This window comes from Penicillium roqueforti (assembly GCF_015533775.1).
Source record: "Penicillium roqueforti strain LCP96 04111 chromosome Unknown scaffold_30, whole genome shotgun sequence".
Lineage (NCBI taxonomy): Eukaryota > Fungi > Ascomycota > Eurotiomycetes > Eurotiales > Aspergillaceae > Penicillium > Penicillium roqueforti.
This window is the reverse complement of record NW_024067594.1, coordinates 11,976-32,375: the sequence shown is the minus strand read 5'-3', so window position 1 is coordinate 32,375 and position 20,400 is coordinate 11,976. Positions and strand designations below refer to the sequence as shown.

The 20,400-nt window shown below is 47.3% G+C and overlaps 9 protein-coding genes across 9 annotated transcripts; 5 read left to right on the top strand and 4 right to left on the bottom strand.

Moving 5' to 3' along the window:
• Positions 1–549: 549 nt before the first annotated feature.
• Positions 550–2,209, bottom strand: LCP9604111_8174 (uncharacterized protein; the record flags this gene model as incomplete). Its single annotated transcript, XM_039076288.1, has 4 exons — positions 550–824; positions 886–953; positions 1,010–1,143; positions 2,111–2,209. The coding sequence occupies 4 exons, from the start codon at positions 2,207–2,209 to the stop codon at positions 550–552; spliced, it is 576 nt and encodes a 191-aa protein (XP_038925753.1).
• Positions 2,210–3,714: 1,505 nt separating this feature from the next.
• Positions 3,715–5,376, top strand: LCP9604111_8173 (peroxidase family protein; the record flags this gene model as incomplete). Its single annotated transcript, XM_039076287.1, has 7 exons — positions 3,715–3,928; positions 3,979–4,097; positions 4,148–4,178; positions 4,234–4,383; positions 4,439–4,759; positions 4,812–4,986; positions 5,046–5,376. The coding sequence occupies 7 exons, from the start codon at positions 3,715–3,717 to the stop codon at positions 5,374–5,376; spliced, it is 1,341 nt and encodes a 446-aa protein (XP_038925752.1).
• Positions 5,377–6,674: 1,298 nt separating this feature from the next.
• Positions 6,675–8,595, top strand: LCP9604111_8172 (serine hydrolase domain-containing protein; the record flags this gene model as incomplete). The annotated part of the gene is made up of 5 exons (XM_039076286.1): positions 6,675–7,200; positions 7,264–7,377; positions 7,444–7,470; positions 7,525–7,759; positions 7,809–8,595. The coding sequence occupies 5 exons, from the start codon at positions 6,675–6,677 to the stop codon at positions 8,593–8,595; spliced, it is 1,689 nt and encodes a 562-aa protein (XP_038925751.1).
• Positions 8,596–9,685: 1,090 nt separating this feature from the next.
• On the bottom strand, positions 9,686–10,226 carry LCP9604111_8171 (uncharacterized protein; the record flags this gene model as incomplete). The annotated part of the gene is made up of 3 exons (XM_039076285.1): positions 9,686–9,837; positions 9,892–10,116; positions 10,193–10,226. The coding sequence occupies 3 exons, from the start codon at positions 10,224–10,226 to the stop codon at positions 9,686–9,688; spliced, it is 411 nt and encodes a 136-aa protein (XP_038925750.1).
• Positions 10,227–10,550: 324 nt separating this feature from the next.
• LCP9604111_8170 (uncharacterized protein) lies at positions 10,551–11,853 on the bottom strand (the record flags this gene model as incomplete). Its single annotated transcript, XM_039076284.1, has 4 exons — positions 10,551–11,312; positions 11,370–11,530; positions 11,589–11,690; positions 11,766–11,853. 4 exons carry the CDS (start codon positions 11,851–11,853, stop codon positions 10,551–10,553), a joined length of 1,113 nt encoding a protein of 370 aa, XP_038925749.1.
• An 806-nt stretch (positions 11,854–12,659) lies between these two features.
• Positions 12,660–14,739, top strand: LCP9604111_8169 (uncharacterized protein; the record flags this gene model as incomplete). The annotated part of the gene is made up of 9 exons (XM_039076282.1): positions 12,660–12,959; positions 13,012–13,113; positions 13,175–13,339; positions 13,401–13,488; positions 13,557–13,650; positions 13,700–13,767; positions 13,832–14,060; positions 14,124–14,363; positions 14,424–14,739. The coding sequence occupies 9 exons, from the start codon at positions 12,660–12,662 to the stop codon at positions 14,737–14,739; spliced, it is 1,602 nt and encodes a 533-aa protein (XP_038925748.1).
• A 378-nt stretch (positions 14,740–15,117) lies between these two features.
• Positions 15,118–16,875, top strand: LCP9604111_8168 (tetratricopeptide repeat protein; the record flags this gene model as incomplete). Its single annotated transcript, XM_039076281.1, has 1 exon — positions 15,118–16,875. One exon carries the CDS (start codon positions 15,118–15,120, stop codon positions 16,873–16,875), a length of 1,758 nt encoding a protein of 585 aa, XP_038925747.1.
• Positions 16,876–17,039: 164 nt separating this feature from the next.
• On the bottom strand, positions 17,040–18,199 carry LCP9604111_8167 (Zn(II)2Cys6 transcription factor domain-containing protein; the record flags this gene model as incomplete). Its single annotated transcript, XM_039076280.1, has 2 exons — positions 17,040–18,109; positions 18,160–18,199. The coding sequence occupies 2 exons, from the start codon at positions 18,197–18,199 to the stop codon at positions 17,040–17,042; spliced, it is 1,110 nt and encodes a 369-aa protein (XP_038925746.1).
• Positions 18,200–18,580: 381 nt separating this feature from the next.
• Positions 18,581–20,167, top strand: LCP9604111_8166 (uncharacterized protein; the record flags this gene model as incomplete). The annotated part of the gene is made up of 1 exon (XM_039076279.1): positions 18,581–20,167. The coding sequence occupies one exon, from the start codon at positions 18,581–18,583 to the stop codon at positions 20,165–20,167; it is 1,587 nt and encodes a 528-aa protein (XP_038925745.1).
• Between the last annotated feature and the right edge of the window lie 233 nt (positions 20,168–20,400).

Here is a 20,400-nt window from a genome sequence, read left to right as displayed (position 1 = left end):
CGAGACATTGATACTTTGGCTTGTGGGACCGGCCAGCCAATCAATATATTCTAGATACTGCGCACTCGTGCTAGCCTCTTGGTGTCTTCTCTGTGCCGTTTGACATGCCGATCATACAGCTCTCTGAAAAGCCACTAATCTAACGGTGAAGCTAGTCTTCTTTGGGTTCCAGGTTCTTTGTTCGTCACGATGATACGCTTACTGTTTTAGGGGCGTATGGAATACATCTCAGACATCTGAAACTTAAAGCCCCCTATTGTTGTGTATGACTGGGGATGTAGCGCTTCCTTCCTATCTTTCCGTCTGATTTTATGTAAGGTACACTCGGAGGAAAATAAAATGTGGATTGATCTTATGAATAATTGGAGCTTTATCATACGTTTATTGAGTATGCTGAATAAAAATCTAAAATATTATATTAAAGAGGGACATGGTCATTTTGGTAGGATCCAACAACCAAATAACCGCGAATAAGTAAACACAGAGAAAGAAACAAAAGAGATAGAAGTCATTGCCCCACATAAGAAGATACCTTATCTTCACCCTCAACTACACTGGTTGTGGATGGTGTAGTCGGGCTTCATCAGAAAGGTCCAAGTCATCAAACTGGTAGAATGGGCCATCACTACTCTTGTTCTGGACAGGGCCAGAAGTCCCACGAGAACGCGAGTTCATAGCGTATGATGATGATTTGGCTTGCTCGGTATCTCCAAAAAATCGGGGAGATATACGACGTAGTAGAGATCGAATAGCGGGCAGACACGCACATATAACGCCAACGTCACATTCAATAGTACTCCAATACCCTATAGCCACGTAATCCCCTTCTAGATGTCAATGAAACTGCGAATACAGAAAGAGAAAAGAGAGGGAATGAACACTCACATGTAAGGTTAGTGGTAGAGGCAAAGTGAATGAGTGAATTCAGCCGCAGGATGCTGACAAGGGTGACACTAAGCTCATGGGTTAGTCACTGAAATTCTGGAACAGGCTGAATAGGGAAACGCACAATATGCCCAGGCTGAACATGCAAATTACGAATGATTTCCGTTTCATGGAAAGGTTCAAACCGTATAGCTGTCGTAGAGGGAGTGCCATGACAATTATATCGAGAACCATGTTAAGCACTGCCGATGACCAGCCCTGTGCGTTGATGTGGTTGCATTTGTAGTTCTCCTCTCCATACCAGCGATGCCACGCTCCGGGTAGAGGCCGACACTGGAATACCGATATCAAGACAAAGGCGATCCAATAGGAGACGTTTAGTGCAATCACCACGTACGTTGCTGTCCGAAACCTCCGATCGGGGAAAATACGAAGATAGAAAAAACAGATTGATATTTTGGTCAGCGGGAGAATGCTCAGATACAACAATTCATCCCAAAAGTAGACCTGGCGCAATTAGACAACGTACCTTGGGAAGAGCAGGAAACAAGAACTTTGGGGTACTCACGTAAAGAATATGAGTGATATTGTCGAAAGGAAGGGTCCACATATCCTTCCCTAAACCTGTATCGGCCACTATACAAATGGTTAGTGGGGTGAAGGGGCTTTGACTAGCTGCCAAGGAAACCGTACAGACGACCGAGAGTGCTGAAAGTGGTATGAGAAAGGCCTGTCAATTTCAGTGAGAAGAAAATTCGGTTTCGAGCAAAGGGAAAGGTGGTATATACCATTGTCAACACCATTGTCCAATCATCCGCTCCAAAAATGCCACCACAGCATCTAAATCGAGCCACTATCCGGAGAATAAAAGCGCAAAGGGCTATAATTCCGCCTGCAACCCCTGCATAAGATACAGTCTTTGTGTGATCCCGAATTGGGTCCCCGCATGCTGATGTCGTGACATTTTTTGTAGCTTGTGTATATTAGCAGGGAATAAAATAACTAGTCATAAAACCATTGACTCACTTAGAGATTCTCGAATTGTACAATTGGCAAGAACACACTCCTGCAGAACGGCCGTGTAGTGTACATCATTGCACAGGCATGTCTGGTCGGTTGTCTTGCAGGAAGATTGCGACACCGAAGTCATCATACAGTCCAGCTAAGAAGGGTCAGTGATATCGAGTTCGCGCTAAAATCACGGCAGAAGAATTGCACGACCTACCGCACATGAGGGTAAAACGGCCGCCAACTGTTCCATTCCTGCTATCACAGTCGTTGCGAACAGGGCGGCCACAAGGACTGCTGTTTTGAAAAAACGCATCGTGAAGCTTACAGGATAGGATTCATTCGTTTTGCGATTAAGAGACTGTTAAAGGAGACCTGCGCTGAATTTGATCAGTCGAGTCAGGAGAATCTACGGAGTAATATTATGAGATTCACGACGATCTCTTAGCTGGGAGACAAGAATTTGTTCTACCTTCCTGTCAGGATCGCTAGTGCATGAAAATCTTAAGTTTAAATGCCGCATTAGTCCTCATGAGGATTTGCCTTTCTACATGTTTAGATGTTTAGGTACCACATCTGTCATTGACGTTATTTGGGGACTGTTTCAAGCCCCTGCCAGTTATCACATTGTCACCTAGCAACAATCCACAACTTCAGGAGTTCCTGAACTAGATCACAAAAGTATAAGTAATTCCATACAAAGTACAACCGGCAACTTCGGACCCTTAGGGCCAGTCAAGAAGTTGACTGAGCTGGTCTCTCATAACTAATTGACTAAATGGTTATGGATGATAGCTGATTTAAATTAAGATCGGCACATATACGAGCCTTCCCCAGCTCTTGGGCCAACTCTAGACATTTGGAGGGGCCCACTAATGCCGGAATTGATGGTCCGTCCAGAGACCGCCGATCTAAATTGGGACTTTGACACTCCCCACTCGGAGTAGGTTATCCATTTCTATGTATGCCGTATACCTAGTTGAGCCTAGTGTTCTTCAGAGAGATCCACAGGCTCCGGAATAATGGCTAAATTTTGCTCAGACTCCCGTGGAGATGATCCGAAGAATCTCCGTAGTGGGTCTATACTATGGGGAGAAGCGTTTCGATATTTACGATCTACATACATCAATGATCCTTAGACATATCTTACAGCCCCAATGCCGCGATCAGCACTATCGTTGAACAAAGATGTTTCACTCTGGAGGCGTCTACTAAGATTTAACTTCACCGCGAGGCGTGCGCCAAGATCCATATATCCACCACAGGAGCGTTCGAATATTCCCTGATTAGGCCCGATCGACAATAACACACGAATAGTACGGAGTATATGTATCCATAATCCACCCTGTGTAGTCGAAGGGATGGTCATGGAAAAATCAGGGGCTTTTGTCGTACTTTTCGTGGCTTTTTACTCCGTGCAGGGGTGCTAAAAGGGATCTACCAGAACAGAATCCTTCAATAGAGAAAGAGCCGGAGGATTGAAACTGATTGCCGGTCAACTTACAACATACACAATGTATTATTTGCAATACCACTACCATACGCCTGGACAGTTGTCTCTATGTTGTACTCCTTCGGGCCATAATTGCATATATTCTATAGTGGACTCATACGCTAAGGCGGGCCATTCAGGGGATCATCATTTCTCAGCATGTGCGATCCTCGAATATTTACCTAGGCATAGAATTGACGCGGGATATCTAAGGAATGCATTATTTCACTCCTCTGGACAGTCTTCCTCAGTCACTCGTTGCACGATCATTCCTTTAAACCTAAGGGGGAACTGGCATTTCTAGTGGAGGGCTAACACATTAGTTCATCATGCGCATTCTCACTGCAGGGTTTTTTCTTTGCCAATTGTCACTTTCTACACTAGTATCGGCTTTCTCGGGGTCAATGAGCAACCACAATGGTCATTCGAGACATCAAGGCATGCACAAGTCTTGCCCATATGCCAATGCCAAGGACCAGGCTGAACCGAAGACGGAACATGAGAAGCGGTTTCTCTTCAGTTTGATGAAATCGCCTATCGATAGTATGCCACCAAAGCCCTCTCGCTTGTCACAATTTGTAACAAACCAATAGTTACCGGAGAACATGCGTTCCAACCCCCAGACTTCGAGAATGGTGACCAGCGAGGCCCCTGTCCAGGTCTCAATGCACTAGCAAATCATGGATATATCCCAAGGAGTGGAGTGGTGTCGGTAGGTTATGCCTGTTTGACTCTCATCAACTCCTAGCTAAACCCAAAAAGTTCATAAATGTGATCGCAGCAATCAACAAAGGTATGATTGCATCATGAAATCATCGACGCAACATATTCTGACCTTTCTTCTACAGTGTATGGCATGGGTGTCGACTTGGCCACCGTCCTTGCGATCATGGGCACCGTCTGGACTGGAGACGTGCTGTCCCTCGATCCCAGCTTCTCCATCGGGGGTCCCGATACTGGCGTTAACAACCTTCTCAACAACTTGGGTGGCATCCTGGGTTAGAGAACCTTACTTGCTTTCTGATATCCGTCAACCGCTGACATCGCCTGCAGGGAAGCCGCAAGGCCTCATTGGCTCGCACAATTTTATCGAAGCAGACTCCTCCAACACGCGTGATGATCTCTACGTTACAGGCAACAGCTGGACACTGAACATGGACAAGTTCATGACTTGGTATAATATGTCTTCCGACGGCACTTATAATATGGATCTCATGGCTGAACGCGCAAAGATCCGTATGGATCAGACTATCCATACAAACCCGGATTTCTACTACGGACCCGTGACTGGGCTCATTGCGCGCAACGCCGGTTACATCTTTGCAGGTCGACTGTTCCGAAATCACTCGAGTGAAAACCCAGAGGGAACACTGAGTAAGCTGATATATAAGGACTGATTATGCGAGATCTACTAACCCCATCCTAGCTAAGAGCCACCTTCGAAATTTCTACGGCATCTATGGCCCGGAACACAATTTAACCTACCGCGAAGGATGGGAAAGAATTCCGGAAAATTGGTACAAGACTCCTATAGACTATGGACTAGTCTCACTCAACGTGGATGTCATAGGCTTCATATTGAAATATCCGGAGCTTGGAAGGTAAGACACTCTGCCAGGTTCCTCATATTGATAATCTTCTAACAATACTTGGGATACAGCATTGGCGGAAATCTGGGTGAAGTAGACAGCTTTGCCGGAGTTGATCTCGGGGATTTGACAGGTGGTGTATTGAACCTGGCTAGCCTGCTGAAGGGTAACAACTTACTGTGCTTCGTGGCTGAGGTGCTGAAGTTCGCCAGCCCCAACGCTCTTAGTGGCATATACTCCACCGTAGCCAAGCCGTTGGAGTTTGTCACTAATATCCTCGCTGTGCCTTTGCTCAACCTTACTTGTCCAGCATTCCAAGATCTTCAGCTGGGAGGGAAGCCGCTATGGGAGGCGCTCCAAGATGACTTTCCCGGTGCTTTAAAGAGCAACCGTTCGCTTTAGGTATTGCGGGCTTGCTTTGGATTGGATGTATTATAAGTTTTTATTCCAGTTTAATACTTTATCAATGAAATTCTAATTGTTCCTGTGAAAACCTGAAAATGGGTATATATAGTTACGGGGTGCTGTTCTAAGACAGGGATCGACACATGCATTAAGGGGAATATACGGGGATTGAGAATTCGGAAACATGCAAGGTTATGTAGGTCACCATCAAATGCCAACCTGCATATAGTTCAGTAGCGCTCTTGTTTTGCGTTGTCTGAATTAGTAAAACGGCGCAATGCGTGATGATAACAAAATTGTCAGCTTATCAGCAATGCGGCTCAGTGGTTTAGTGGGATAATTCATCTTTCGGGAGAAATCTCTGGTTTCAAAATTACCTAATATAGATGAGGTCCCGGGTTCGATTCCCGGCTGAGCCCCTTTTTTTCTTTTTTTTTTTTTTAAATTCCATACCCCTTGAACCATACATTTCCGAGGGTTAAAGTTATTGGTACCCATGCATATTCAAGGAGAGCCTACCAACCTTAGAAAACCATGCATACTACTTACATAACGTGTATTTTAAGGTTCTAGGGTCGCGTAGGGCGGAAGCCAATTCGATATCCCAACTGCACTGGCCTCGGCATCTCTTTCCCTGTCACAGCATTGCAAGGAATTTTGGCTTCTTCGATTGAGTTCCCTTGAGATTCTGGGAAACTCTCTCTGATCAGACCCCTCAGAATCAAACAAAGAACTCTCATCTGCTAGGCCCGATTAAACTGAACTAGCGCATCGCGTGCTAGATCTAGTTAGGCAGTCCGGCCAACGACAGACCAACGACAAACCAAGCTCATGCAACTAAGCGATAGTTTAGAGCCATCGTACGTGTTCCTCGACGAAAGTGAAAGTCCCAACTGAGCGGTGAGAACTATCTACTCATGAATGGTCGGGGATGATGAATGACAGGGATTGTTTAGTGTCGGGGCAGTGTACAAAATACGGACTAATATGCGGGGCTTGTTGCGCCCTGCGCTTCGCTTGCGATATTGGGGCTGTCTCTCTTCATCTGTCCGCATGGGATTCTGCCTATCTATATGAGTTTAATTAACTTGAGTTTGACCATGCCAGATTAGCTCCTCGAAAGTACGGGGGCCAGAGTGTAACCCAAGACATTCCTGGACCTTAAATGGGATATCAGTAATGCCCATTCTTTCAATTGGAAGTTTAAGATTAGACATATATATATGATGCCTTTCCCTGATGTTTGGATCTGCCCTATGCATACTATCCAGTCAACTTATTGATTTCTCTTCATCATGCGCTCGCTGTGGGCATTATCGGCACTGGCTTTCTCAGTTAAAGCCATACAAACAACAGGATGTCCTATTTTGGGACCGGCATTCCCTGCCCCTACCGCTCTTTCAGAGGATCCTACTTTCCTTAGCAAAGCTGAGGAATTGACCTCAAAGCTCAATGATGCCATTAAAAATGGAAGTCTGCCCGCCATATCCTTCGCAGTGCAGGTCTTTAGCAGCGAAGAGGACGACGCACCATTCGATTTCTACCACACAGATGATCCAGTTAAAGTTGGATCTGTGGGCGTTCAAGAGGTCGACGAGGATACCATGTTCCGCATTGGCAGCATATCAAAGCTGTGGACTATGTTTCTCTTCATGACCCTGGAAGGAACACAGTACTTCCACGAGCCCGTTTCGAAATACGTTCCTGAGCTGCGAACAAACTACAGTGCAGCACAGGCCAAAGATACAATTAATTATTTGCAATGGAGCGATGTGACGATCGGCGAGCTGGCTAGTCACCAAGCGGGCCTTGCAAGAGACTGTATGATCATAACCTGGCGACGCGAGTGTGCACCGTGAAAAAGAAATTGACCTTTGATTTCAGATGCATTTGGAGACCTCGAATTTGAGTCAGAGCTTCTGCAGGGCATGGGGTTCCCTGCGCTCCTAAAAAATGATCAACTGACTTGTGGGAGCACGTCTACGTGTGATAGGAAGGGTAAGTCAATTGTGTGCGCTCATAATATGGTCGAATTGTTTGGCTGACAGCGGGAATGTTTTCAAGAATTCTTCCGTGGCATTCTACAAACGCGTGAGTAGACATGATACCGCTGAACTTAGACATACCCCTAACATGGCCTATTAGATCCCTTGACTGCAACATCACAGACCCCGATATACTCAAACGCAGGATATCAAATTCTAGGCTACGTGTTGGAGTCAATCGCAAAAGCCGACTTTGAAGATATATTACTGGACCGTCTTATCAAGCCACTCAACTTGACTCGGTCTTGTCTTCAAATCCCAGACCCCAGCTTGGCAGTGATTCCCTACAATGAGACTTTCAGTTGGTTTGGGTATCAGATTGGTGAAGAAGCTCCGTGAGTGCTAATGAGCCATTTGAAGTATACATAGCTTACATATTACTAGTGCCGGAGGCATGTTCTCTTCTGCAAAGGATATGGCTACATTTGGCCGTGCCATTCTTTCCAACACCCTTGTTGACCCTGCCGTGACAAGAAGGTGGCTGAGGCCGATGGCTCACACATCATCCCTGCAACTGTCCGTGGGCGCCCCCTGGGAAATCTATACATTTTTGACACCTCGTCGGGTCGACCTGTATACCAAGGCTGGGGACATCGGACTGTACTCCAGTTCGATCGGTCTTTCACCGGATCACAATGCCGGTTTCACGGTTCTAGTAGCCGGAGCTAACTCTCACGCGATGACAGCACAAATCGGAGAAATGGTTGCCGATATTATGCTTCCCGCGCTTGATGAAGTCGCTAGAAACCAAGCCTTTGAACGCTTTGGCGGTACATATGCCTTGACGAGCGACTCCTTCAATTCCTCAATCACCGTCATGGCTGATGACGGGCCGGGTCTGGTGGTCTCAGCATGGATTAGCAACTCGGTGGACATGATCGAATCTTTGATGACTTTGCAAGGGGTAGCTGATCGCTCTGCGATAGGCATTCGTCTACAGCCTAGTGGTCTTGAGACCCCAGGGCGGATCTCCTTCCTGGCTGTCATTTATGCACTTCCTATCTCGGAAGATGCTGGGCCTTTTATTGGCTCCTGCTTTTCGTGGATTTTGCTTGAGTCAATGGTGTATGGCAACGTGGGCCTTCCAGAGTTTGAATTCACTCTGGATCATGATGGAGATGCGACGAGCTTATCCCCCCGGGCGTTGCGCGTTACTCTCCCTAGAGTTTAATTGATGAGAATTTATTACAATGTATCTAACTTGGCGGTTGTTTAATTTCTTATCGTATAGAGTTACTCTACGTAACAGCTTTGAAATGTCGATTGGTCAGGTCTAGACTTTTAATCACCGTCAGTCCAACCTGGGAACATTGTCGTGAATACCATCATTATTTATTTTTCAGTCTCGTAAGAGCCATAATTCTCGCTTCCCTTTGTCGAGAGCGCAGTGCGTCTGACGCTAACCAGGGGGCTCTCCTCGATCGCTCAGGCCACATCTTCTTTCTCCTCACCCCCTTCTCCCGACGAACTATCTCTCCCTTTCCACATGAAAAGTACACTATATTGGTCTTAATAATCTGTATGGCGCTCGTTTCGTATAGTCCTTCACCTGAAATATCCAGCTTCGTTTCCAGCCGCATCGGCGCTTTCTTCGATGGCACCATATGATGATCAAGAACGGTCGCAATCTGTGAGTGAAAGCCGGATTCGGTTTAGCCGATCTAGTTAGCACGAGGCTGTACAAACGCTAGACTACTCAGCTACGTGACCAAAATTGTGGAACGGAGCGAAGCAATTAAATCATAGCCTCGTGTGCATGTCACGTGACTGTTCCTTTCGCTCCAAATCATTACAATCAATGCGGTGAAGAAGTAGTCGGCTAACTTTGGCAGAATAAATATAGACTAGGTCTAATATGGCTAGACTGTGGATATACAGTCACGTGGGCCTCTCGGGCGGGTCCCTAAAGAATAAACCATCAATCTTCCCCAGAGCTTCTACAGTCACACTTTACGTAGCATTAGAAGTTAGAATTAGTCGTTTTGCTCTGATCAGTAATATGCGTGAGGTTCATTACCCATTTTGTATCAGAACAATGACTGGAGAATACTCTACGACCCACTTGTCTCAGGAAACTTCTGACGATACATGGGGCCACTCCAGGTAGATATCACTAGTCCCTGATTTAGATATTGAGATTCAGAATAGAAAAAGTTAATATTTCATTTGGACGACTTTGATCTGGACAGAAGAAAGAAGAAAAATGACCAAGAAAATCACGACGTTAAGAGATGTCAGCTTCAATGACTTATAGGAACCATCTAGATGAACATGGGATGATAGTAGTTTAGTTCCTTCAGCGTTATATTACACAACAGTGACGATCGTTTCCTGTCATCGAACTCGGGCTTGATAATGAATTCGTGACTGTTGTCGTCGTGAGAAGATGTGAAATATCCCATGATGATCTTGTCTATAAGATCTGGTCAGAGCGGAACTTTTGTGAGAATAATCCGATCTGATTTACCAAATGACATGTCCGTTTCCTTTAATCGTGCATTATCCACGCAACATCTGCGCAGCCTCTTGCCACGTCGCTCATTGTAGACGTGCTTATTCAACTCCACACTATTGGGGACGGGGTCAGACTGGTAGGGCCAATGCTGAATGATATGGGCGTATGATGTATCTGTGGCATCTGGTTGGAGGCCTAAGTGGAGGGCCGACAGAATTCCGGAATCTTCAGTTGAGACTGCATCACAAGAAACATAGCACTGACGTTACAATCAGTAATGTGCTTTGTTCTATTGTCGATATTACTGACGTACTGTTCAAATCCACACAGAGAAGCTCCTCAATCATTTTGGACGCTGAATGAACCAAGGTCCCTTAAGTTGGTACTCCAACGTCCCAAATCTCGCGATCGTGCCACTCACTAGCGACACGAGAGGATAGAGATGGCCATTGCAAAAAGAAGCCCCAAGTATTTCTTGGGACTTGGATAAAATTTGGGGGAGTTGAGAAGGTTGAAGAACGAAGAAAAGTGAGGAGATACAGAGATGTGGTAAGGTCACTTCTTCCTCAAAACTGTTGAGGAAGTCACTAGTCACCCGCACATCCACAACGATATAAAGAAAACAACAACATATGTACATAATATAACATCAACAGCACAAAAGTTAGAGTTTAATCATAATACTTAGCAACCACACCCCCAATGATAGGCTGATCTCCGATTTCACTCCGAGCCACACCTTTGTCAACCCCCTTGGCCACTCTCGCCTTCACCCACTCGCCAGCAGTGATACCAACCGCACTATTATCGGTTGTCTGGTCATATCCCAGACGATGCAGCACGTCACTCACAACCGGTCGCAGCTCGAGGCTATCCTCCGGTCGAACAAAGTACAAAACACCTAGACGATCTACATCCCTCTGATCGGGCGGCGGTGCAACAACACGGTGTATGCTGCTCTTGAGGAAGCCGTTGGTGAGGAAGTGGAGAGAGTCCGCAAGATTCACCGTGATGCTCCCGGGGTACGGCTTCACCCACTTCCACTCGCCCTCTGGGGTGCGAACCTGCAGCGCAGCAACGGGTTGGCGGAACAACAGAGTCAAGCTGCCGAAGTCGGTATGGCCCTTGGACCAAATCCCGGCGGCCTTCTCGTTTTCTTCGTCTGGACGCCGGTGGTACTTCATGTACCTTAGGTGGCAGTCGCTTTTTTCACCATAGCGATGCACTTTTAGGAAATAGTCCTCGGGTAGCTCGAGGATAATGGCGAAGAGCACGAGAAGTTTGGCCGCGATTTGGTCATGAATGTGGCGTGCGAAGCCTTCGATAATAGGACGATTGTTGTTCACAATGTCCGGTTGGGGAAGCTCGAGGGCTGGGATGAATTTTGGGATGTTGTAGATTTCTGTCTTGTCATAGACACCCGGACTAATTTCCTAACCTAGGGTTAGATATGATTGTTTCTCGCCGTAGATTAACGGCATTCGACTTACCCGGAGACCCATTGGCTTGTAGCCATTGTAGCCACCTTTCTCAAGCTCCGCACGATACTTGAGTTTCTCCTCTATTGAGAGATTGAATATCTCCTTGCCAATAGCAAATTGGCGGTCAACATCTTCCTGCGAGAGCCCGAAGTTGGTAATATAAAAGAAGCCTAATGCCAGATAAGTATACAATCATGGGAAGCTGGTGTTGAAACATATACTACTGACCTATATTCTGGATAGCCTCAAAAAGTTGCTTGGCTAACTGCTCTTTACCGCCGGGTTGGTCGAACACAGACAGATCCAAGGTAGCGAGATCCGCCCAGTCCACTATATGCAAGTTTCACGTTAGTATGGTGCCTCAAATCTCGGCTAGGACCCTAGGTTTTGCATTAAACCACTTACGATCAAAAGTAGTCTCCGGGACCTGACTGTATGTTGGGATATCAGACCCCGTAGGAACAGGGGCTGGAGGTTGGGTCAAAGTTGCCATGGTTCATGCAAGATAGTGGAAGAAAATATATAAAAAGAATATATCACAGCAAGCTGGAGTAGAAGGATTTTGTTATGAAGACAATAGCGTGCATTTGCACTATATCTGGCAGATGGGGGTTTATCAAGATCGCGGTATCCTTGGTTTTGTAGCAGATTTGTAGTTGACCCTTGAGCTTATTGTTGAATCCATTCCAATCGGGCAATTTGTAGGTTTATTCCATTGGCAGCCCGCAAGGTTGATATGCAAGGCCGGGCAGATTGGTGCGAGTGCAGGTGGACCTCTTTACGCCACGTGGGCTTTGGATCTCATCATGATATCCTCCGTTTGCGTGATCAGCGACTGTTCCCTCACTAAATCGCGACTTACGCACTTCTGCAATATTTCCAATGATAACTCCAAATAAGGGAATAAATAAATTTGACCGGGAACGCTTATGAGGATATTAACTACACGACTTTACTAAATTCGATATATAATTGTTGACGAAAGTAAAGAGATTGATTCCAAAAATATTCGAATAGACTATCTTCATCTGGATTGAATCCAATTGAGACCATATTGTATGTCAGGACTTGACAGCAGCAAGTATGGCCTAGGCCATAGCATTTGCAATACTTTTCGACTATGATACAATTTTTCATCTGCTAGGTTTGGAGCTTGGTCTAAGCTTCTGTGATGTTTTCGGAGGGTTTCCGGACTGATAAAGGAGATGCATAGAGATCTATCAATGACTACTCGCGTTTGACCGATACTGTCAATAGTATCAATTCAGAAATTATACTGTTGAAAGCAACATCGCGACAATGGCAGACAAAGAAGACGGGCGCATTTCATCCAAAGATTTGGGCAGGACCACGGCCACCGATATTATCTCCACCAGTGATACCGATACCAATCATGCGCTTCATTTTGCGAGACGTGGTGAAGCTCTTGAAGAAGCCTCATCAAGCCTGGAAACCATCAATGGCTACGATCCGGAGCTTATGAATGGTAGGACACTGCTCACGGCAGCAGAGGAAAAGAAGCTACTACGCAAGATCGACTGGCGGTTAATGACGCTTTGTTCACTCATTTTTATGTTTAAGAATCTGGACAGCAACAATGTGCGTATACACAAGGATACTAGGTAGGACATTATGACTTACAGCCTCGCAGGCATCCAATGCTCGAATCATGAACAAGGGAACGGATCAGAATATCATGACACAGCTCGGAATCACATCTAACGAGTACAATCTTGTGACTGTGCTTTACTATGTAAGATATCGAGCGAGTCTTGATCCAGATGCCGTGGCGTATCGCTAATCATACGTGATAGGTCCCATACATTTTGTTAGAAGCACCCTCAAATTTACTGCTCAAGAGATGCTCCCCTTCAAAATGGCAATCAAGGATTATGATCAGCTGGGGTATCGCTCTCATGTGCAATGCTGCTGTGAAGAATAAGGGCGGTTTATATACGACACGGTTCCTACTGGGTGTAGTACGTTACCGCGCCAATATGTCTCATGATTCCAAAATGGAATAAACTGACACCGCAATAGGCCGAGGCTGGACAGTTCCCCGGCGTCATTCTCCAGATGACTTACTGGTATCGCCCGGACGAGATGTCCTTACGACTGCTCTACTTCTGTAAGCTACACACGATCCGCTCGCAAAACATCTCGCACTACATGGAATTTTTAACTGACGATATAAAGATATCTGCGGAAATATCTCGGGTATCTTCGGTGGTCTTCTTGCCTATGGGTTTGACAACGCATCTGGTGCAGGCGGCCTTTCCGGGTGGCAATGGTAGTGTTCTCTTATATCCATTCCTGAATCCGTACTAAAATTATTCTAGGTTGTTCCTCTCAGAAGGCATTGCGACCGTTCTTTTTGGATTTGTGATTTGGTTCCTACTCCCAGACTGTAAGGATCATCCTTTGCTCTCATAACACGACGCCAGTGACTGATATGCGAAAATGCGAGATAGTTCCCGAGACAGCCAAATGGTTGACTGAGAAGGAGAAGAAGTTTATCCAGGCTCGACTCCCATCTAATTCGCCCCGTGGAAATGAGCAGCACTTCAAGCTGCGTGAAGTTATCGAGTCACTGAAAGATCGGAGGCTGTGGCTGTTTACGGCCATTTGGGCTACCTTTACTGTTGGAACCAACGGTGTCACATTCTATCAATCGACGGTTATTGCCAACCTCGGATACACGTAAGTTGGTTACTTTTCCGCATACGGTTATGACTTCAACGTGCATTGCTAACAGTCTCTTAGGAGCATTGCCCAAGCCCAGCTTCTCAATATCCCCATCACGATCTGTGGTCTCCTAGTCATTGCGGCTACAGGAATTACAGCAGACCGTAGCCGGATACCCCGGCCATTATACCCACTTACCTTCCTTGTTATCATCATAGTCTGCTACGGGGTCTTTGTTGCCTATCCGAGTAATGCTGCTATATACGCGGTAACGTTGATCGGAAATGCCGTGACTGCATCATGGTACCCAGTCATGTGGTAAGCTTCCTATGTCCTTATCCACTTCGTATGTTTGTATAGCTCACAACGTGATAATAGGCCATGGCGCGTACAAACCACCTCTCGAGCTACGGGATCCGCCTTCTCTATCGGATTTGTCAACAGCTACGGTCAAATTGGCGGCGCCATTGGTCCGCAGTTGTTTCAAAGCAAGTTTGGACCTCACTACACAGTGCCATTCTCCGTCGCTATCGGTCTTGTGGGTACTTGCGCGATCTTGACGGTGGTAACGTGGTGGGTGACACAGGAGACGGAGCGTGACACGAGGCGGCTGAAGCTAGCTAAAATCGCAGCGGAAAAAAGGGGCGAGACGATTTTGGAAGATGTTGTGGACAATGACTTGAAGAACAATTGAGGGAAGAGCTGTTGACAAGCCTAGATATATTGCGGAAACCTATCTACAAGCTGTAGATTATAGACCAAACCCCAACTCCATTGACAAAAATTCATTGAATAATATCCGTGACGTGATGATCTTCAGAAAAAATGATATTCTTTTACTTTGTATGATGTTAATTACCCCGATATCCAATTACTCCAAGTTCCAAAAAAGGTCCGAGAATCGAATCAAAATCGCGCGATCTCCCCGCGGCTAATAAAAACCCTCCGACTCCATACATACCCCTCACAATTTGTGGGAACCTCTTCATGTTGTCTTCTACATGATTATTCCTTATTCGCAGACAGGTTTCTGACACAGCATCCTTGGTATTCGGCTCATCTAGCTTGGACAATGAACTCAGTTGACACCCAATCGCCCGCAAGGGCTACGAGTGACCCCTACTTTGACCTGGGAACATTGAGCCGCAAAGTCAGCACCAATTCCCAGGAAGCCCAGATATGGTTCAACAGGGCCCTTGTCTGGACATATTGCTTTAATCATGATGAAGCAATCACCTGTTACAAGCAGGCAATCGCGCACGACGAAAATTGCGCCATGGCCTACTGGGGGGTATCCTTCTGCTCGGGGTCCAATTACAACAAAACATGGGCGCTGTTCGACCAAAGAGATCGACTCAATGCAATCAAACAGTGTTATATATATTCTCAAGAAGCACTGAGGCGGGCAAACAATGCATCAGATTGGGAGCAGGCGCTCATCAAGGCTCTTGCAGAACGGTACCCCAACGACGATCCAAGTAGGGATCTTGCAGGATGTAGCCGAGCGTATGCCGATGCCATGAGAGAGGTATATATAAGTTTCGGTCGCGAAGACTTTGACATTATCACACTATTCGCGGACGCATTGATGAATTGCGCACCGCGGAAGTTATACGACGCCTCCACGGGGCTGCCGATAGCGTCTTCTCCGGTATTCGAAGTGAAAGATCTACTTGATCGGGCGTTGAAGATGCCGAAAGTTGAACTTCATCCCGGTCCCGCGCACATGTATATCCACCTGATGGAAATGTCGGCGACTCCTGAGGCTGCTCTGCCGGCAGCAGAGATGATCCGTGAAATATTTCCCGATACAGGCCATACCTTCCATATGCCCGCGCATATTGATGTTCTCGTGGGCGATTATCGCCGTGCTGTGGAATACAATCTGAAAGCGACCGTCGCAGATGACAAATTCTTTGAACAGAATGGCGGCTTGACATTCTACAGCTATTATCGCTTACACGACTATCACTCCCTCATCTACGCTGCGATGCTTGGTGGGAAATCAAAGGCGGCATTGTCAGCGACGGAGCGAATGGAGGCGACTATCACAGAAGAAATTCTGCGCGTCGAGACGCCTGCGCTTGCAAACTGGATGGAATTTTTCAAGGCCGTCAGAGTCCATGTGCTCATTCGCTTTGGGATGTGGGAAGAACTCAAGAAGCTCGACCCGCTCGAAGATAAGAATCTCTATTGTGTGACGAATGTGATGAGACACTATGGAAAGGCCATCGCGTATGCGGCCACGTCGCAGCTCGAGGAAGCCGACCAAGAGCGAGAGCTTTTCAAAGCCGCTTCGAAGCTTGTTCCCCCCACACGCCTCGACTTCCCCAACAAAATCACCGACATTCTCAAAATCGCAGCTGCTATGCTGGATGGCGAGATCGAGTATAGAAGAGGCGATTATGATGAAGCATTCCGCAGATTACGGGAGGCAATCACTCTGGAAGACGAGCTGCCTTTCGCAGAGCCATGGGGGTGGATGCTTCCAGCTCGGCATCCATATGCAGCCCTGTCATTGGAACAGGGCAGAGTTGAGCAGGCTGCACAGGCTTATGCTGAAGATTTGGGGCTTTTCCCGACACCCAAACGCACCCACCAACACCCGAATAATGTTTGGGCTTTGCATGGATATCATGAGTGCCTTCAGCTTTTGGATCGCCATGCGGAGGCCAATATTATCAAGAAACAACTTTCCCTTGCTCTTGTGGAGGCAGATGTTGAAATTACATCTTCATGCTTTTGCCGGCTTGGGAAATTGCCCTCACCTTGTGGAAAGCTTAAAATGAATGGTTGCCACAGTGTGGGGTCGACGTGTAATAAGAGCTAGATGAACATTTTGCATAAATTAACATTGTTCCGCTGGCTTCTCGTTTATGATACATATAGAAAGATGTAAAATGTAAAATCTACGCGCCCACCAAAGTAGGCAACAAATTTATCATGCCAGGTCTTTCGGGAACACCTTAAAAGAATACGCTATAAACACGGGTATCACACCACGGCATCTGCAACTTGCTTGATCATCCCGCGAACCTCATCAACGATACGGAAACAAGGCACCAACTTCCGCGCTATCGGATCATGTGGACAGAGATCGAGCGGGTCGTGATCAACAGCATCCTCCTTTCTCCGACAACGACCTTCAGAATTGGGGCAATTTTCGTGCCCGACCATATGGCGATTGCGTTGCCGCTGCGCAAACTGTTCACCGAACACCAAAAGCCGGTCTGTATCTGTCTGGAGGCCGTGCACGACAAGGTCCCGGAGCTTCTCGCCGCTGATTTGTAGATTCAACTCTGACGGTATTCCAAGCCCACAGTCAAGATAGACGGTCCTAGTCTCGTTGCTGATATCTAGCTCAGTGCAGTGCTTATGCAGCCAGCGGATGTACCTTTGGTAGCCGGATGTTATTTCAAACATGAGCTGGCCGATGAGGAGCACATTTTGAACCGTTACTCGAGGCGGTTTGGACACATCGTAGCACATAGGACAGGTCAGTAGTCTCTCTGTGAGGGACACGCCTGCGCGGAGCATCGGAACGATATCGTGTGACATATTCGCGCGGCTCAAGCTCCGGATTATATCGGAAACCTCTTCGTCGCATTTACAAGACTGAGAGAACGACATGGGAGAGACGTATGCATCCAAGGCTCTTGAGGGTACCTCCGGGTTATGCAATCCGCTCTGGCGTGATGTGTGCAATAGCTCAATGGGAAAGGAACACATATCGCCGTTCCCGAGCATCTCCCAGTGCGAGGAATCGAATCCGCAGCTACCGGATAGCTCGTATGGTAATGAGTCGAACTCACCGGCTCCCATTAACATATTGCCGGCTTCATGAGAGTCAAAGGGCGATTGAGAAATGACAGGCGAGAAATGCGAGGAGCTTGAAGATCCTATTCGCTCCTCTTCGTTCGGTAAATCGCGGTCTGGTTCCTCTTGTCGTGCGCGCTTTCTCGGCCTTCCAGGGGCTCCTTTGTCTTTGAATTTACATGTCAATGTTAAGCCCCGGCAACGAGAGCAACCACTCTTTTCGCCTGAGCATCTGAGCTTCCGTGCCCCTATTTAACATTAGCCAGACATTCAAGGAGTGGAGAACGGCTCAGCTCACGGCATGCTTCGCAGGAATTTCGTTGTCGAGTGGGATACATACTATGTTGAATGTATTAGTTTGATCTAACAAGCACAGGACCGAGGTCGGAAGTTGACGTCCAGGTGGAATTGGAGGATTGGTCATCCTGCGCTGAGATGGCGTCAACCGAGCTTCGAGCGGGGTAGTGCAGCCTCTGAGCAGCAGATTCTATGCATCATGCCGAGTCAGTGATTGGGATGAAAGGTGTCAATAGAAGACATCAAAAGCTCAAGTATTGCGTGTGCTTCTGAATATCAATGTTCGGAGCTGTGGTTTGCGGGTTTGTCGAAAATCCTCCGAGAAAAAACTGCCGAGCTTCTGTGTAGCGTCGCTTCGCTGTAATTTCCATTTATTTCCTTTCAATTCAATCGGAAAATTTTCATTCTGGTTGAACAGCAAAATGGCCAAATCCATAACCGCACGCGAATTGCGTCAGCATTGGGTAAATCACCATGAAGTTGCCCTCCTCGACGTCCGCGAAGAAGGCCCCTATTCCGAGTCCCATCCTCTATTCGCACTAAGTGTGCCAGTTTCGGAGATCGAGAAGAAGTTGCCTCCACTGGTTCCTAGATTGTCAGCCCCGATTGTGGTCTACGACGACGGTGAAGGTTATGCAGCTCGGGCTACTGTCCGGATATTAGCGCTGGGATATCGAGATGTTGCCATCCTGCAAGGCGGGCTTTCCGGCTACGCCCTCGTTGGTGAGGTCTATCGCGATGTCAATGTTCCATCCAAGGCTTTTGGCGAGCTTGTCGAATCGATCAACCACACTCCATCCTTATCTGCGCGGGATATCAAGGATGTTCTGGAGAGTGAGACTGATGTGGTTGTCTTGGATGCCCGGCGTTTTGAGGAGTATAAAACAATGAGCATTCCCCGGGGCCGCAGCTGTCCAGGGGGAGAACTTCTATATCGCTTTTTCGAAGCTGTACCCTCTCCGGAAACCACAGTGGTCGTCAATTGTGCAGGTCGAACGCGGAGTATTGTTGGGACCCAATCTTTGGTGAATTCTGGAATTCCGAATAAAGTGGTAGCGCTCCGGAATGGGACGATCGGGTGGACATTGGAGGGTTTGGAACTAGAGACTAAACAGACGGAACGGGTCCCAGGTCCTTCAGTTGAGGCATTACAAAAAGCGCGGGAATACGCTGAATCGTGGGCGAATCACGTCGGCGTCTCTATTATTAATGGCGATCAGCTCACTCGATTTAGTACGGAGTCGGAAAATCGAAGTCTGTATCTGCTAGATGTGAGAGACCCGGAAGAGTATGCCCTTGGACACCCGACCGGCTTCTCCAATGCTCCGGGTGGTCAATTGGTACAAGCCACCGACGAATGGGTAGGTGTTAGGGGAGCTCGCATTGTTCTGTACGATACGGATGGTGTACGAGGGCGCATGACAGCCAGCTGGCTCTTGCAACTCGGATGGGAGGTGTATGTCTTTGAAGAGCGATTGGCGGTGCCTGATAGGCTTGTGTTGCCTGAAGTCTCTTCGTGGAATCCTCCAAAGGATGGCGCTATCACGGTGAACGACCTTCAGAACCTCGAGGGAGCGACTGTGGTCGATCTCGCCCGCAGTCCGTCTTATCGCAAAGGCCACATTCCGGGCGCATGGTTCGCTTCTGGACCGGAACTTGCGCGAGATCTGAGGGCTATCGACGGTGACGGCCCTATCGTGCTGACCTCGCCCGATGGTGACGTTGCCGCCACGAACGTTGACGACGCACGCAACTCAGTCTCACGACAAGTTCTGTATCTGACGGGAGGGACAACGGCCTGGGTGGCTGCTGGTCACCCCCTCGAGACCGAATTGCGATGTTTGTCGCAGCCAATCGACGTGTATAAAAGACCGTATGAAGGGACAAGTAACGCTCGCAAGGATATGCAAGGATATCTCGACTGGGAGTATGGGCTTGTCGCGCAACTGGCCAACGATGGGGTGGCGTGTTTCCACGTTGTGCGGGACTCGCGTGAGAAGCTGCACTGATCGGAAGTGTGTAACTCTCACCTAGCTACACCTTCTTGAAGCAAAGGAATTAAACATAAAAAGTAAGAATAAACCTACATTTGCGAAGGCCTGATTTTGCTGGGTTTATGCCTTAATATGCCTTAATTATGGACCGCTTTCGACACCGCTCTAGACCGTGTAGGTAGTGTAAATTGAAGCTATTCCCGCCCTAGCGTCAGGAACCGTCCCCGACCGCATAAACCACTGAATTA